Source organism: Pseudonaja textilis, chromosome 6 (assembly GCF_049901715.1).
Source record: "Pseudonaja textilis isolate UNSWEBS1 chromosome 6, rPseTex1.2, whole genome shotgun sequence".
Taxonomy (NCBI): domain Eukaryota; kingdom Metazoa; phylum Chordata; class Lepidosauria; order Squamata; family Elapidae; genus Pseudonaja; species Pseudonaja textilis.
Window position 1 is genome coordinate 19,513,527 of NC_141995.1, and position 17,403 is coordinate 19,530,929.

At 36.7% G+C, this 17,403-nt stretch overlaps 1 protein-coding gene across 1 annotated transcript in view; it reads right to left on the bottom strand.

The window, feature by feature from the left end:
• COL25A1 (collagen type XXV alpha 1 chain) overlaps nucleotides 1–17,403 on the bottom strand; it is a 269,830-nt gene that overhangs the window by 94,181 nt on the left and 158,246 nt on the right. Inside the window, exon 5 of the mRNA XM_087935959.1 lies at nucleotides 15,126–15,143. Within this exon, the coding sequence (XP_087792085.1) occupies nucleotides 15,126–15,143 (18 nt within the window). The remainder of the gene's footprint in view (nucleotides 1–15,125; nucleotides 15,144–17,403) is intronic.

Here is a 17,403-nt window from a genome sequence, read left to right on the forward strand (position 1 = left end):
AGAAGGGGGAGGGCAAAAAACACACACTAATGCCAAATCTCTCCGCCGAGCTTCTTTCACAGGCAAGTCAGAGTCATGAAGAAGTTTGCTTTTCTTTCTCCTTTTTTAGAAGAAACCTTGTGATGGTATCTTTATTGCTGAGGGCTTTCTTCAATAAGCACAAACGTGGCTAAAGCAGGCTATTGAGCATAGGAAGTTTGATGATAATCCCAAGATTGAGCCATGTGGAAATAATTAAAGTAGTCCAAGTCTGAAGCAAAAGAGGAGGAGAAGGGGAGGAAGTGCAAAAGGAGGGCTAATCAAATCAATCAGATGATAAGATTGCCAAAATACTGGCATTCTTTGCAGTGCAATGTTAAGCAGAACAAAATAGTCCCTGTTGCCAATCAAAGCAGCAACCCTATTCTCTAAAAGGATGTTATAGATCTTACTGTGCTATTTCCATTCCGTTCATTGTCATATGCTTCTATTTATTTACTTTGGGTAAGACTTAAGATCACACTGGAAATTTTCATCATTTGTGCTCAAAGTGGAAAAGCAGTTCTTGCATCAACAGATGCTCAGGATCACTTGGTCACTTGCCCAAGATCACAAATCTATTTTCAATGGCACAAGGATATGATTAATAACTTTCTTACTATTGTATCTGAAGATGTGTATGCCTGCTATTGTATTCAATTATAAGCATTTTCTGAGTTGATGACTGGCTTGACTTCTCTTTAGATGCTGTAATACATTGCAATCATACATAAGATAACAATCATCTGACTATTAAAGAGGGATATCCAGTGTTAAATATTTATCCTGGATTCAAATTCACAAGCATGTTCCAGTAAAGTATAGAATGGCTAATATATTTAGAAGACTAAGTCTTCTCTGTGTCACTTCCTGATGAAGCAAGATTTTCTTTTCTTGTACCTTCCACCTGTGCAGTAATGAAATTAAAAAAGGTTCAGTGAAGTCTGTGATATATCAATGACTCCCCCATAAAGCAAGCAGAGAAGTACCATCTACATAAAAAGCCTATATAACACTTGAAAACAGGACTGACCAGTGCTTTAGATCTGAAGTAAGAAACAGCTTCTGGGAATGTGAGGGTGGTCCCATTAAACCTGCCTTCAACTCTGAAGCATTTTGGCTTAAGATTGAATACCCACCCACCTCTTCTAAAGAATGAATCCAACAAAAGTTACTTTTAATTAAGGAGTTGCAACCATGTATTAATTAACCCTTTGTGTATTTGTTGTCCTGGTTGCCCCGATAGCCTCATCTGAGAGGCATCACAAAGTCTTTTTTATTTTGTCCTAAGTTTTTAATGGTGTTAATGAGCTAACAAAGAATGGCTCTTAACTTCTAAAGAGCAGGAATGTACAACTGCTGACGGCCAAGCAGGGTCACAGGTTTTTGTGCTGCAGGGTGAAGATCAAACAGCAAAATCATATCATCGGTTTAAACAACTATGAGACGATTCAGATATTTAAAACGTAAAAGAAAGGCTTTTCCATCAGGTATGTTCCATATCCTATCACTAGGATAAGGAATGCCAAACCTATTTTTAATTGTATCCAGAATCTAACTCAATATTAATGCCTTCTTATTGTTGCCTTCTCAACAAAACGAAAATCAAGTAAAGTGTACCATAAAAGCACATTGGATATTTTTTGATGCATATTTATGCTTTCAAGTCCATCTTGACTCATTTTCCTTGGGAAGGTTTTCAGAAGTTGCTTGCTACTGTCTTGTTTCCAAGTCTGAGGAAACAATGACTAGTAAAGCTGGACAGCTTGTTTTGTGTCTAAGGCAGGACTAGAACTCAGAATCTCCTGCTTTCTAGCCTGGTACTTTAGTCACTATGCCAAGTATGCTGTTAACAGTACAGATAGTCCTCAACTTATAACAATTCATTTAGTGACTGTTCAAAGTACCAATGGCATTGAAAAAAGTGACTTATGACCATTATTCAGAGTTACAAACTTTGCAGCATCGCCATGATGATGTGATCAAAATTCAGATACTTGCCAGCTGGTTTGCACTTATTATGGTTGCAGAGTCCCAGGTCATGTGATCACCTTTTGCAATCTTCTGAAAAGCGAAGTCAATGGGGAAGCCAGATTCACTTAACAACTGTTAATTGTTACCAATGTATCAGTTGGAGTGACTCACTTAACAACTGTGGCAAGAAATGTCGTAAAATAGGGGGAAAGTCTCTTAACAAATATCTCACTTAACAACAGAACTTTTGGTCTCAGCTGTGGTCGTAAGTCAAGGACTATCTGTATAATAGATAAAGTTAATTTCAAATACTATTTAAAAAAAAACTGATAAAAGTGGAAAAAAACAAAAGAGGGAAATAGACATGACTTTAACACTTATTTAACCTTAACTGAAGAAGAGCAGGTATCAATCAGGACACATTGCAAAATGGCAGAAATATCTCAAAGTCTTACTTTCCAAGTATAGCAAAACAACATTTGAATTCCCCCACCCCCAGCCTCTGTATATGCTCATCTCTTCTCCGTTGGACTGAAGCCAAGATTGCCAGGTTTTTCATCCATGCTCAGAAAAGTTTCTGCTAAGGTTTGCATGGAACTCCTGGCACTCAATAAAGAGTTTGGGCTTTAGATCAAGGTTCCATTAAACATACAGCCTGTGTCAAATACACCCCAAAAGAGCAAAGGTCTAAATTTTCATATACTGCTCGTTTTGCATATATTCACAGCAACATTATGAACACACGTTACTCAAAAGTAGCCAAAGGTGAAGATTTCCAGGAAACAGTTCACATTCTAGCCTTTGCTACTGACCATCTATGTTGGATTTGCACAACCATCTAACTAGTGCTGCCATGTATTCCCAAACAATTCTTCACAGTTCGTGTCTAATTATGAATTTGACTCATAGATGAATTCACCATATAGTTATTACGTTTCTATTATGCTTATAAAACCTATGAAATCTTGGCCAAAAAAGTCTTAACATTCAAAACATTTCTATGTCTAAATTGGACTTGAATCTGGTTCCCCTCAATTCTGTTTCAACAAGGTAGCTACTATATCCCACTGATTCAAGCCATTCTTTTTCAGGCTTAGCTTCTAATTCATACATAAATATAAGGAGAAATGACACAGGAAATGAATTCTACAGAATTGAATTGTTTTATTCACGCTGCCAAGGAAAATGTTGTCACTACGTTGGTAAGAGAGGAAAGTATGAGAAAAACTATTCACACAACACTGCATTCCATCAAGTGTGTGAAACTATTTTGGATACTGGAGCATGCCAAATAAAATATTGTTATTTGTTTTGTATTAAAAATAAAAGCTCCTGCATTTCAAGCTTTGTGTTTAATAATAGAAAACGATTGGGTTTTTGTCTTGTTTTGTTTTTGCAACAGTACAACTGAGTCATCCTCCCCCCCCTTTTTTTTTCCCTTCCTGGTTTATCCTAATAGGCTAGAGATTTTTAATTACTTGATATGAATTTTAACATTGTGGTTTGTTATTTCAATATTAAAATTGAAAGCATTTCTCATGTACACTAAACAGGATAATTTTCCTATGTGCAATTTCCAACTTCAGAGCAGATCTTTTCAATTTTTATTTTTTATTACTCCGCTATATGTTATAAACCTTTTTTAAAAAATTATGTTTGGCCTTTCTGTATCTACAAATGCCATTATAAAATCGGATTGTAAAGGACATGATAAATTGTTTCTCTAAGGTCGTAAATAATCTGCAAGGCAAAAGTAGTAAACTATTGATACAAAGCTATAGTTGTAAAGTATTCCCCCAAAGGCACAACTATTGCTGAGGTGCTGATATAAAACATAACCAAGCTCTCTCTCTCTCCAAAATCTAGCTTGTGTTTTGTTTTCCTTGGAAACATTTAATAAAGGACTCCAGTTGACAAAATATCACCCACAGAATTTTGAAGGGGGAAAGAAACAAAATTTAGGAGTCTGTAAGGCAATGTGATATGTTTTTAAATTATCCCTGAGGATCCAATATTCTTTCTCATCTTGCAAATTTGCAAGCTGTAAGATTATCATCACTTTCTTGGGTTGAGAAACATAAATGAATTACAAATCATTTACAAATGCTGGCTACAATTCAGTTCAACCAAGTTAAACACAATGAAATCCTGTTAATTTCAACTAGACAGATAAGCATGTGCTTACTTATACCCCCTTGAGACTGAAGATACTGCAAAATACTTAACTTGAATTGCATGATGTTACAGTATGTGGAGTGAAAGCTAGAAAGAGGATGACTTTTAAAATTTTCAATAAAGCAATTTAGATTTTGACTTCCTTGGTATTAAATATTCTTATATTCTGCTGATGAGGAGATCCCTTTCCAATACACTACTGGTCTGCCCTTTTCATAAAGGGATTTATTAGGGTTTATTGCTAGATGGAACCAGAATGGTCTAGTAGTGCAAGGGTCTTCAAACTTGGCAAGTTTAAGACTTGTGGACTTCAACTCCCAGCATTCCTGAGCCAACATGACCAGAGGAGGAATTCTGAGACTTGAAGTCCACAAGTCTTAAAGCTGTTAAGTTTGAAGACCCTTGGTCTAATGTTTCTAGGTACAAATGAGAGCAGGTGAAGTTAAACAGTAACTGGAAGTCTTAGATGTTATTGTCTTATCTATAAATCAGTATAACACAGCAGCACAGAGATAACACTCACACTGTAGATTGTAAATGAAATATTGCTGTAATATGTAAACAACTGAAAGTCTCAGAAGATGGCTCCTGATGTTTCTGAAAGCTTTGAATAGGAATCTCAGCAAGGTGGTTTATGAAAAGAAGACCTGCACCATGAATTTTTTGGGGAAAAAATCCAATTAGTGGAATTAGCAATAGCAGTAGACTTATATACCACTTTATAGTGCTTTACAGCCCTCCCTAAGCGGTTTACAGAGCATATTGCCCCCAACAATTTGGGTCCTCATTTTACTCACCTCAGAAGGATAGAAGACTGAGTCAACCTTGAGCCTGGTGAAATTTCAATCTGACAAATTGCAGGCAGCTGGCTGCAGCAGAAGTAGCCTGCAGTACTGCACTATAACCACTGCGCCACCAAGGCTATTCGTAGGAACCAGTCCAATAGTTTACAGAATAGAAAACCAGAGGAAGTTTGGTATAAATGTAAGACAAGAAACCATCTCAACAAAGATAGAAGCCTGAGATATCTCTTTTTATACCAAGAGCCTTCAGATTTGACTAATTAATGGAGCGGAACCTTTTCTTCTACAAGAATTATACAATTCTCTGCTGTTTTTAACTGATATGTGATTTAGGGCAGAGGTGGCATTCAGCAGGCTCTGACCAGTTCTGGAGAACCGGTATCAAAAATTTTGAGTAGTTCAGAGAACCAGCAAATACCACTTCTGACTGGAGATTTTACAGTATCCTTCCCCTGCCACACCCACTAAGCCATGCTCACAGAACCAGTAGTAAAAAAATTTGAATCCCACCACTGCTTTAGGGCTATGCACAGGAAAGGCTGGGCTCCATCTGTCCAGTATCAAAGTCAATAGCCACCTGTGCCAAGTCAAATGTATATAATACAGGAACTGCTTTAAATGGCTGACTGCTTCATGGCTACCCAGTTAAAGATTACCAGTCCATTAGGTTCTTCTTTTCCTTCTCCAGCCAAGGAGTCTTTAACACCTAATTATGTGGTATCATAATAGAAATTGTCAGGCTCTTGATGAATAATTCTCCCAAAGAGGTCCAGGATACCAGTTGTATTGAGAGCCAAAGTTTCTCACCCCAGGACAGCAGGTGTTGTGTTAACAACGAATAATTCATGGCAAAAAAATGCTCAAAGTTAAAAATTTTAAACCCTAGCACTGATAATGCTTGGTAATGAAACATTTGTAAGAAAACAACCAAATGGAACAAAAAAAAGAGTACCTTTGGGACAGCCATGACCTGAAAGATTGAGAATCTCCATAGACAGTTAACCAAACTCAGAGACCACCAAAGACTTGAGCTATGAATATTCTCTTCTATTGGTTAAAATTGTGTTAAGCCGGGGGGGGAAGCAGGAAAAATAAGCATAAGTCTTTATTGACACAGGGCAACCAACTCCTCATAGCAGTTTTATTCCAATAAAAATTCTTATATAGAGTTATGCAAGTATGAGACATTTCTGCAGAATATGAACCCCAAAGCCTAAGTCTCCGAATAATGCCATTACCGTTTCTTTTAAAAAGTTTTCTTCCCTATCTGAGAAGCCCTTCACTTTTCTGCTTTTCCAGCTGTTATTGACTTCCTTTCCCTTTTACTGTCTGCCAGTTAAAAGCATAAGGGAATTTTCCTCACAATGAAATTCCACATCGAGTTCTCAAATTCTCCACACAGACTCTGCTCCAAAATGTTAAGTCTAGTCACTTAAAACCACATGAACCTGTGGTCATTGCCAAAGATTAGCATATAAGTGTTCCTAAATTGGATCTGTGATACTAAACAATTGGGAAGGGTTGGTTTAACTTTTCTTCCATTCTGCATGTTCAGGCTAACTTTCCATCTCAAATTGACAGTCCCCCATAGGAGCATTTACTTTGCAGAAAAATAATTCTGTATGTCAGTCTGTGCTTACCTGTACAGCAAAAGGTATTGCTGTAGAAATCTATCTTCAGATCCTGTTGCTTTTGTCATGTGCCCTACTTCTTCTCCTCAAGAAGGAAGAAACATGAGTGATAGCAATAGCAACAGGGAGAAAGGAGAGCAATTCTTTTGCTTTCCATTAACTTCCATTGGCATAAGGTGCCTTTCTGCAAACTACCTTGTGCAAGGAGACATAGGTTGACGTATTTTGTAAGGGAAGGTCCTTTAATTAGTATACATTGACCCTTTAATTGTAAAAGTGCCAATGGTAGTGATCTGGAGCCAGAACATTTATAAGCATCCAATACTTATCCTTTGTCTTTGAATTATGGAGTGTTGGATGAAGAGAAATTTCATATACTGAAACAAGAATCTCCCTGCCTGTTAATTATGTCTTGTCAGCCTTACAGCCTTTTTACTGAAATGAACCTTTGTATAATTAACAACAAGGTTTCTGCCCAAATAAGATTAGAAAAAGCTGCTGTTATTTTTTTCCCCCCCTCCTGATGACTGGCTGGTTATTTTTGTTTGTACAAACCATAAGAGCATCTGCATTTTTATGTTCTAACTGTTGAGTGTAATGCAGATTATTGTAATATCATGTACAACTTAATATGAACTCATCTGAAAGGTTCTCAAACTGGTTGTTACTTTGGATGAAATTCTATTTTCCATAGGCATTTTTTTAAAAAAAAACAACAAAACACTGCGTTTTCCTGAGATTCCTGAGGTTTAAGGGCTATCCTGTCCCATACAGAAGATACATGCTGAATTAATAATAGCTTAGTTATTAGTTACCACAGTTTGAATACAATACCAAACTGTTAACAAGAAACAAAAAACTGCAAATAAGCATATAAAAATGCATTCTATTCTCACCCTTTTAGAATATTAATTTGCCATGCAAAGATCAGTGAGACCATCATTTGAAGGAAATTCTGCATCTCTACTTTAAATTTAAGGAAATAATTTCATTTCTTTGTTAGATGATACTGGTTTCTTGTTTCTTTTTGATTTTACTGCTGCAATCTAGTGTTAATCTGAATTTTTAAAAAACAATTTATGCATATTTTTAATTATTTTGTGCTATTCAATTGTATTTTCCAACTACTTAGCATAGCAATATTTGGAATGGATATGTGTATGCAGCATAGAATGGTTTGAATTAGAATCAGAATTATTTTGACATTCAATTTTGTGATCTCATATGCTATACAGAATATGATTTTTTCCTTGCCTTCTTATTAGCAGAGAAAATCTTTACATTTATAAAACATTCCCAAAGAACCAAAAATAAATTCTTTCCAAATGACAAATAAAACTCAATCTTTATTACTATCATAGCATACAATAATGTATTACATTATTTGAACACCTTAGAAGAATTTCTCTAGTGTTCTGCTTCACAATTCCAGCAATTTAATTGGATTATTGAAAAGATTATAGTTTGAAAAACAAAAGTCATTTTTTAAAAAGACCCAGCAAGTCTAGAATAATCTATATATTCACTTTATTGTCAATATTGGTTTTCCTTAAAGCCACTTATAAGAAAATCTGTATAATAAAAAGAATCACATTGAAGTAATAGTTCATTATTTATTTTCAGTACTTTTATAATGTATCAGAAGATACAGAAAATACAGCCCCACTTGTGCACAATGAAACATTTATGAGCAATGCAATATCTTCTATTGCTCTTTGGTAGAATAGCTGCTTTGGAAAAAAATATTATTTCTTAAATTCTACCTCCATTAAAAACATTTTGAATCCTGTTGTTACTACTTGATTCTCACATAGAATTCTCTCTTCATTTACACAGAAACAATAAAACCTAGCCCTAAACAAATTATACAATATAAGCAAAACCATGTTAGAGGATGACACAAAATTGTAAATCTTAATCTTCATTAGGTAGGGGAATACTATTTATTCCTAATAAATAAATTAATAAATAAATAGATAAATGTCCGTTATAATTCCATAACTACAGATTACATTAAACTACAGTATTTGGAAAAGTCCAACTTCCTGCCTTTTTCTCACATTTCTTGAATATATAGTTAAATGTAGCCAATAATGGGAAAAGAGAAGACTTTTTAGGAGCAGATACTTTTAGAGATGGTAAGTTAAATTACCATCTGTAAATCCTAGCTTACCTAAACTAATCCCAGAATGCTACAATGATAATGTCTGGTTGGAACTTGAATCATGATCACCAAGATTTCTCAGATAAGATTGCTGTCATCAGAATGTCAATTGTCATAAGCGATGACGGCTAGCTATTCAATTTGATCAAATAGTTTCTGGAAAATTGTTCAAGGAATGCTTCTTAGAATAAATCCTAATGTGGGTATATTTTCTGCATTTTCCAAGTCTTATCCACAATTTCAACAGAAAAAAATAAATCAGTTTTGTTAATCAATCAATATCTACTATTATAATGTCATAACTAAAATTACATTGAAATATTTGGAAAAGGAGGAAACAATTTCTGATTCAAATTACTTGAATATGCAAATAAAGACAACTAATAACGGGACTAGGAAGGGACTAGGACTGGGAAGATAGAAGGCTTTTTAGGATCAGAGATTATATCATTGAAATAAATCTAGGTCAATATACTTTGCACGAGAACTGGTTAAAACTTCAACGTGGATTATGTTGATTTATAATAGCAAAATACTGTTAAAGCTTATGTATATTTGTCTTTGGCTCAAAATTATTTAGAAGTATGGTTGAAAAATTAATGTGTCCAAAAAAGAGAATTGAAAAACACTTAAATTAAGGATTGTTTTATTCAGACTTGGTCTTAAATCTTTCATAGATGTTTTCCATCTCAGTTTATAAGGAGAGATTTGGGACTGAAAATACTGAATATTGATGTTTAGATATCTTGATGTATTTCTCTTTAAAAATTTATACATATCCATGCCCTAGTTTTCCCAAATTTTGTTTTCCTTTGTTTTATTTCTTTCTCGTATTTTAATTAATTTATCAATATGTGATAGCCTCATTAAAAAAAAAAAACAAGATTAGAAGAAAAGCTTCTGCCGTTAACAGAAGACTTCCGTTAACAGAAGATTTCCAAGGCCAAGTGCTCATAAAAATACCAAAAATACCAAAATACAGAAATCCAAGATCTGGAACAACTACACTAGCCTTTAGCAGCTATATATTATGATGTAAATGTAGAGTTTAACATCTTATCAAATAATCTGCACAGTTACATTGCTCTAAAAGGGTTTCCTTACAGAACCCAACCTTCATTATAATTTTGAATTGTTAGATTATATTAGTCATAATTTTAATTTATTATAATTCTAATATAATCTAATTCTTTTAACTCCTTCTTTGTATATAAATAAATATAGAATTGTCATAGTATCATGTACAAACATATTCAGATAAATATTGAGCAACATATAATGAATGATCTAGTGTAGTGATTAGTGTCAAAATATGATTGGATAAACAAGTTTACAGCCATTTTAATCATGGCCATTACTGGAGCATCTTGCAGCAATCAATAGTTGTCAGCTTAACATATCTCAAACGAATGTACTGAGAATAACAGCCAAACCATGTATATAAAAGGCAAAATGATTACAAATCAGAAAGTAATTTGATAAATAAGAATTTCCTTAGTATTAGAATAATAGTTTAGCATTAGTTCTAAAATGAGCCAATTATATGCCATAGTATCTTGCTAGATCTTCATATATCTATGTAAGCAGTCAAAGATAACAGTTAATATTTGCTTTGATGATAAGGAGCTAAGAGTACAGTTCCGTTTAGACTCTCGTAGGGAAGCTCTAATAAGAAAATGATTGGTTGGAAGGGATTGATATCAGTACCAAGGCCTCATTATGTCAGAGATTTGGGGAAGGGGTTCTTGCAGAGGAAAAGAGAGGAAAAGAAGAAAATGCCTGAAATGGACTTAGCCATTCAAAATACCTTTCAAAAATTTTCCTCTATATTTTGGGCAGAGAAATTAGGTAGTTGATTTCCTGGATGTTTTCAGCATAAGGAAAAACTCCCAGCAAATTCTCAATTGCATAATTATCCTTTCATACTGGTATAAAGAGCAATGCTAAAATGTTTCCTTACAGAACCCAACCTTCATTATAATTTTGAATTGTTAGATTATATTAGTCATAATTTTAATTTATTATAATTCTAATATAATCTAATTCTAAAAGAAAAGTTCTCTCATAAGGGTTTCTCCTGGGAAATATGAAAAACCAGGGATGCTACAGACCAATGGATATCTCAACTATTGGAGAGATGATTGCACAATGAACGATAAGGTATTAATATATAGTCTTTGCCATTTCATAACTATATAAGTGCAAGAATACATTCCACTTTTAAGTGCTTATCAGAAATTTTTTGGAAATGTTTTAAGAGATAATTATCTTTCATAAAATTAAATGAAAACTGGAAGAAAAAAATAGGAGAATTCCTTGCTCTGGCACTAATTTAACATACTGTAGTTCCTTTTCATTGTTGTTTATATAAAGTTTCTCCATTCAACTACCTCATAATGTAAGCCAGAGAACACAAACTTTTCTGTACAAATAATTTGAAATGGCTTTACCCCAAGAATATACTGAAGAAGTAATTATTTTAAACAAAGGTATTTAATAGAAAACATATTGCTAAAAAAATCAGAAAAGGTCAGATACTTAAATATAAACATTAAAAAAACTGAATTCAGGATTCTTTGCTGGGCAACAGATTCTGCGCTAATTTTTTTCCTTTGTTGCTTTGTTATCAACCAAGCTTTGTTACTGAATACAATTGAATTTACAAAACATTATAAATGTTCAAATATGGTTTTATTCCCAAAGCTGGTGAAGCAGCTGAAGTAACCATGTTTCAAGAATACAGCTGAAGTAACCATGTTTCAAGAATACTGTTATCATCACAAGTTACTCCTTATATGCAGTGGTGGGATCCAAATTTCTTAACAACCTGTTCTGTGAGCGTGGCCTAATTTGTGGGCATGGCCAGGAGTCACATTTCTGGCTGGGCATGGCCATGTGGCCATGTGACTGGCAACACAAATACAAGTGGTCCTCGCTTAATGGTGGATTGTTTAGCAAGTGTTATAATTTACAAATGACCTCCGCAGAGCTACTTGACCTGTTTTTGGATTTTTGACAGCCATACGCGCGCGCACACACACACACACACACACACACACACACACACACACACACACTCCCTTCTTAACCCTGCTATTCTATGATTCTGTAAGGATCTCCTGCTGGAGCAGAGGGTTGGACTAGAAGATGACCTCCGAGATCCCGTCCAGCCCTAGATTGCTATGCTGTTTCAGAGTCTTCTGAAGCCAGGGTTTGGGGCCTTCCTTCCTCTTCTTCTTTTTTCTCTTTTTTTCTCCCTTCCCCCCTCCATGTATCTATCCATTCATATATCTCATTCACTTTCTCCTCCCTCCCTTTTTTTTCTTTCTTTGTCCCTTCCTTCCATCCCTCCCTTTCTTTGTCTATCCCTTTTCTTCCTTTTGCTTCTTTCTTTCTTTCTTTCTTTCTTTCTTTTTCTTTCTTTCTTTCTTTCTTTCTTTCTTTCTTTCTTTCTTTCTTTCTTTCTTTCTTTCTTTCTTTCTTTCTTTCCTTCCTTCCTTCCTTCCTTCCTTCCTTCCTTCCTTCTTTCTTTCTCTTTCTTTTCTTTCTTGTCTCTCTCTCTCTCTCTCTCTCTCTCTCTCTTTCTTTCATTCCCTCTTTTTCTCTCTTTCCCTCTCTTTTTCTCTCTCTTCCCTCCCCCCACATGTCTTCCTATGGCTCTCTCCCACCCTCTCTCTATTTCTCTCTCTCTCTCTCTCTCTGCCCCTCTCCCTATCTTCTCCTCTCTCTCCCCCTCTCTCTGTCTCTCTGTCTCTGTCTCTATCTCTGTGTGTGTGTCTCTCTCTCAAAGCTGACTGGGCCAAGCTAGCAAGCTCTCGTTGGCACTCTTCACTACTTCTTTCATTTCTTCTTTTTGGAATCCAGACTGGCTGAACAATGATCACAGCTGTGGTGGAAGCATCCCTTTAGGCAATCCTCCTCCTCCTCTCATGACCGGCAGCTGTGGTGGGGCCAGGAGGATACACACGCACGGGGGGACCCTCCTCAAGTGAGCAGCTGCCCGCTCCATGCCTGTTTTTGCTGTGCTTTGGCACTTGCTTGAGGCACATCTCTCCACGCATGTGCACCCTCCCAGCCCAACCACAGTTGCCGGTCACAAGAAGAGGAGGAGTGGGAGGAAGAAGGTCACCTGAAGGGATGCTTCCACCATGGCTGGCGATCGTTGTTCAGCCAGTCTGGATTCCAAAAAGAAGAAATGAAAGAAGCAGCGAAGAGCACTAAGGAGAGCTTGCTGGCTTGGCCCAGCCATGGCTTTGAGAGAGAGAGAGAGGGGGGAGAGATACAGACAGACAGACAGACAGACAGACAGACAGACAGACACAGAGAGAGTGGGGAGAGAGGGGAAGATAGGGACCCATCCACTTCGCTATCCCTTGGTGTCACCCTTATCTTCTCAGGCCAGGTGAGAGAGCGGAGAGTGAGGGACAGGACCAGCTACTTCAGGCAAGGTGAAGAGGCAATGACCAAGCACGGGCGAGTAGAAGCCTGGGAACGGCAGCTCCCGGCTCAGCTGGTCCGAAGGGCTTTGAGGTCGGATGGCCTGGAGTGGCCAAGATCCAAGCGAGCATTGCACCACGGCATCCACCCATGGATTTACTTGAACACACACTTCTTTGGTGTTGGCTTTACAGAGCCACAGGGTGAGGCCTGGGCTGACATGCGACAGCAGCGCCTTTAGCTGCGCTCGCTTGTAAGTGTCCAAATAATCCAGTGAAGACACTGAAGGAGTCATTCAGGTAGACCTCCCCCCTCCACAGTCCGTTTCCCTCAGTGCTCTGACTTCCTGTGGCCTGTCGGCCTGAATGCCAGGTCAGACCACTAGAAGGCCACTTCCCCACTTCTCAGTGGCGGTCCTGTGCTAGCCACTGCAGGACACTCCACCTACTTTCCGAACTTCTCCCTCAACTTCGAAATGACATTCCTGTCACCGACACGGGTGCAACCAGGGTGATTGTTCCAGGTCCAACAAAGGGGCTGCGGGTGGGAGACGGAAGGGATGGCAGGCAAAAGGGCCACCCAAGTGGCAAAGTGGTCACCCAGGTTTGGGCGGCGGACAGTGGCGGCAAAAGGCAACTGAGAGAGGGGGAAGGTGACTGGCAGTGGAAAGTAGGCAACTGGGCCCTGGAGCTTGCAGAGCCTCACTCACCCAGGGAGATCAGGCAGGGCCACAGCGGCAGACAGGCAGCAATAGCTGGCCTGGTGGGTGGGCAAAAGCAGGCTGCAGGCAATGCCACACATGCACAACAAGGACTGACTGGTAGGGGAGGGGCAGGCGGAGAGGGGCGGGGCCAGCCAGTGGTGTGACTTGCCGGTTCTCTAAACTGCACAGAATTATAACAACCAGTTCTATAGAACCGGACAGAACCAATAGAATCCCACCCCTACTTTTATGAGTAATTTTTTAACAGTATGGTTTGATAACTTCTTCCCCTGTTCTTCTGTTTTTCTAGTAAAAGCTTTGCAAATTCTATATAATTATTTCTCAACATCTTTTTTGAATGTCCTCAAATATGTTCCCTTTCAGATGAGATCACATTTATTTAATTAAGATCTAATCTTGTGTTATTCTTAAATAAACAGAGATTGCAATCATGCTTTCAAATAATTAATCAAAGTGGCCGATTTTATCTTAAATAACTAAATGTTTCCTGGTTTATGACAGCATCATTAACATGTGATTAATAAGCAGTTAATGAAAACTAGCTCCAGTAATACATTTATAAAATACTTCATCTTAGTTCAAAGTTAGATGACATTGTTTTAGACCAGAGGTCCCCAAACTTGGCAACTTTAAGCCAGCTAGGTGGAGAATTCTGGGAGTTGAAGTCCACAAGTCTTACAGTTGCCAAGTTTGGCACCCCCGTTTTAGAGCATAATTCAGAGCTATTTGTCATTTAGCAATACATTCTTAAAAGTATTATCTCATCAAGCAGCTGATAGATTCCAAAACATATGGTGGCCCATTTGTTCCTCCTGGAAAATAAATATGGCTTACTGTGTCATATTATTATTGGGCCAGTTAACAGCAATCTAAATGTAGCCCACGTTGACCAAGATAACCTTACTTTGTCTGCTCATGGTTTTGTAATAATTATCCTACTTGGATTTTATGATGGGAAACAATAGAAAGACAAAAGCAACTGTAGGTAATCCTACAATTCTATAAGTATAGGGAAAATATTTGGGAAGGTGGAATTCCAGTGCAATCCAATGTATGCACATACTGCTGTACCTGTTGGGGGAAGAAAATTGTGATATGGGATCTTTCAAAAAGAGTTTGAAATGCTAGAGTTTTCCACAATGCATTATTTCGTTTCCCACTTTCTTCCACTAACAATAATAACACAAGAAGATACTTACTTGAGGACCAGGTTGACCCTGTATAGAAAAGAGAGAGAAAAAGAAAGAACAATTTTAAACACCAAACCCACTTTTTTAAAAAGCGTAAGAGTTTTAGCTTTCTAATAAGATGACAATGCAATGATTTTGAGACTCTATTCAAAAACTTTTGCTTGAAATTCCAATTGCAAATTTAGTCAAACATAAAACATCCCCAACCATAATGACAAAATTATTCCAACAAAATAAGTTTCTTCTTTAGTGCAAGTTAGGAATGTACTGTTGGGAAGAACAAGGTCATTTTATTTTCACATTGGGCTGCTAATGATCTATATAAAAGCATATTAATAAAGTAGCATTATTGTTTGGTAATTAGATTTCATTAGACCAGCTTCAAAGTAATCCCTATAAACCTTATCCAAAAACCAAAAACAACCACCACCAACTCCTTAACTTCAAATACAATACAATAATTAACCTTCAAGGAAACTCCAGCCTTTGGGGTGGGGTTATTAATTGGAATATTAATTAGCTTTTCACTCTTCAGAACAAATTACTAGGTTTTTTTAAACAGCTATTCCATCCATATTTTTCTCCATCCAAAATTGTTTTGAAATTATCTTTAAAGTGATTTTTTTCCCCATATTAGTTAGATTTTAATTTTAAAAATATGACTACATACAGTGTGTTGTTGAATTCGAATACTATACTGTTACTTTTATTTTATTTAGGTTACTTATAGGCTGCTTCAAACTGAGGGACATACAAACATATTATGACAATCATACATTTCTTTGAAAGTATCAAAAGCAGCAAAAAAAGCAAAAGAGGTTGCAATATTCAAAATAGTTCAGTTCTGAAAATGATTATTAACTTTGCACATTTTTCTCATTCTTCAAAATAGGCTTAGTTGATACCGTTACTTAGTTTCTTTCGTTTTTTTTCTCTCAGATCCACAATAAGCATTGTTGACTATGTTTGGAGTGTATTGAGCATGGCAATTGAAATGTATTGCTATTTCCAATACAAAAAAACCTGACTTTCTAGACATAAGGAAATATTTCTCTGATCACACTAAAATGATGAAATGCATGTTCTTTGCCCTCTAACAATGCTCTATAAAAATATATAATAAGCAGAGTGACATACATACATTTTGCATCATGTAGAACACCTTTTTCTCCCTATGGATGCCCATTTGTACCTTGATTGTATTGGAACCATAGTGCTCAGGTAGAAAAAACCCATCTGCATGATTGCATCAACTTTCCCAAACATGCATCAATGCATCAATGGTCATAATTAGAGAAACTTTTCAGACCAAGAAATTCATGTAACTGTTTTGCATCAAAGACCTCACTGATATTCTTTAAAAACAATTTGGTGGACTTAGGATATGCAATTATTTCTTTTCATGAATACTTCTTCTGCCACGTTCAAAACCTGTTCTACACTGGCTTATCTCTGAATATCCTTCAGAGATTGCAATTGATAAAAAGGAAGCTTCCTGTATGCTAGCATATGAGAGCACTTCAGTCATGTGTCACCCACACTGGAAGCACCTCGCTGGCTTCCAATAGGTTTCCAGGTCCAACCCAAAGTACCCTATGTCAGGGGTCTCCAACCCTGGCCACTTTAAGCAAAGCTGGCTGAGGCATTCTGGGAGTTGAAGTGCTCCAGGCTTAAAGTGGCCAAAGTTGGAGACCCCTGCCCTATGTGGTAGTTTCCTAGGTATTTGTAGAACTGATTCCTGATATAGAAATAGCCCATATAGTTTATTTGTTTCATTCAATATGTTAAGGGTTTCTGACTTACAAAAAATGAGGTATATGGGGGCTTAGAAGTGGTAGAGGTTAACTTCATTTAGGAATTGCCTTGTCAAGTGACCTTTTGCAATTATGGTGGTAACTTTACAATCAAACCTTGCATTTACTGCTTCCACTGTCCATAAGTCCACATACAGACTTTTATTTAGCGACCACTTTGCTTAATGATTAAGTCCCCATTCCCAGTTATGGTTGTTAACAAGGACTATATTTTCTTCAGGTGACGCTATTTTACAGAATAATCCCTTTGGAGACAGACTAGACTAAATCTAATGTGGTTACCCTTGAAAAGCTGATAAATAAAAGTTATTCCAAAGAGCTCCAGAGAGTTGATATTGCCCAGTAGCACAATATTTAAAATTATGTACATTAATATTTTATTAGGAACTTGTATCATGATTTTTAAACTTTGATGTAGTTTTGGTTATGATTGTAAATCTCCAATAGTTCAATGATTTGGAAGTAGTTAAAGG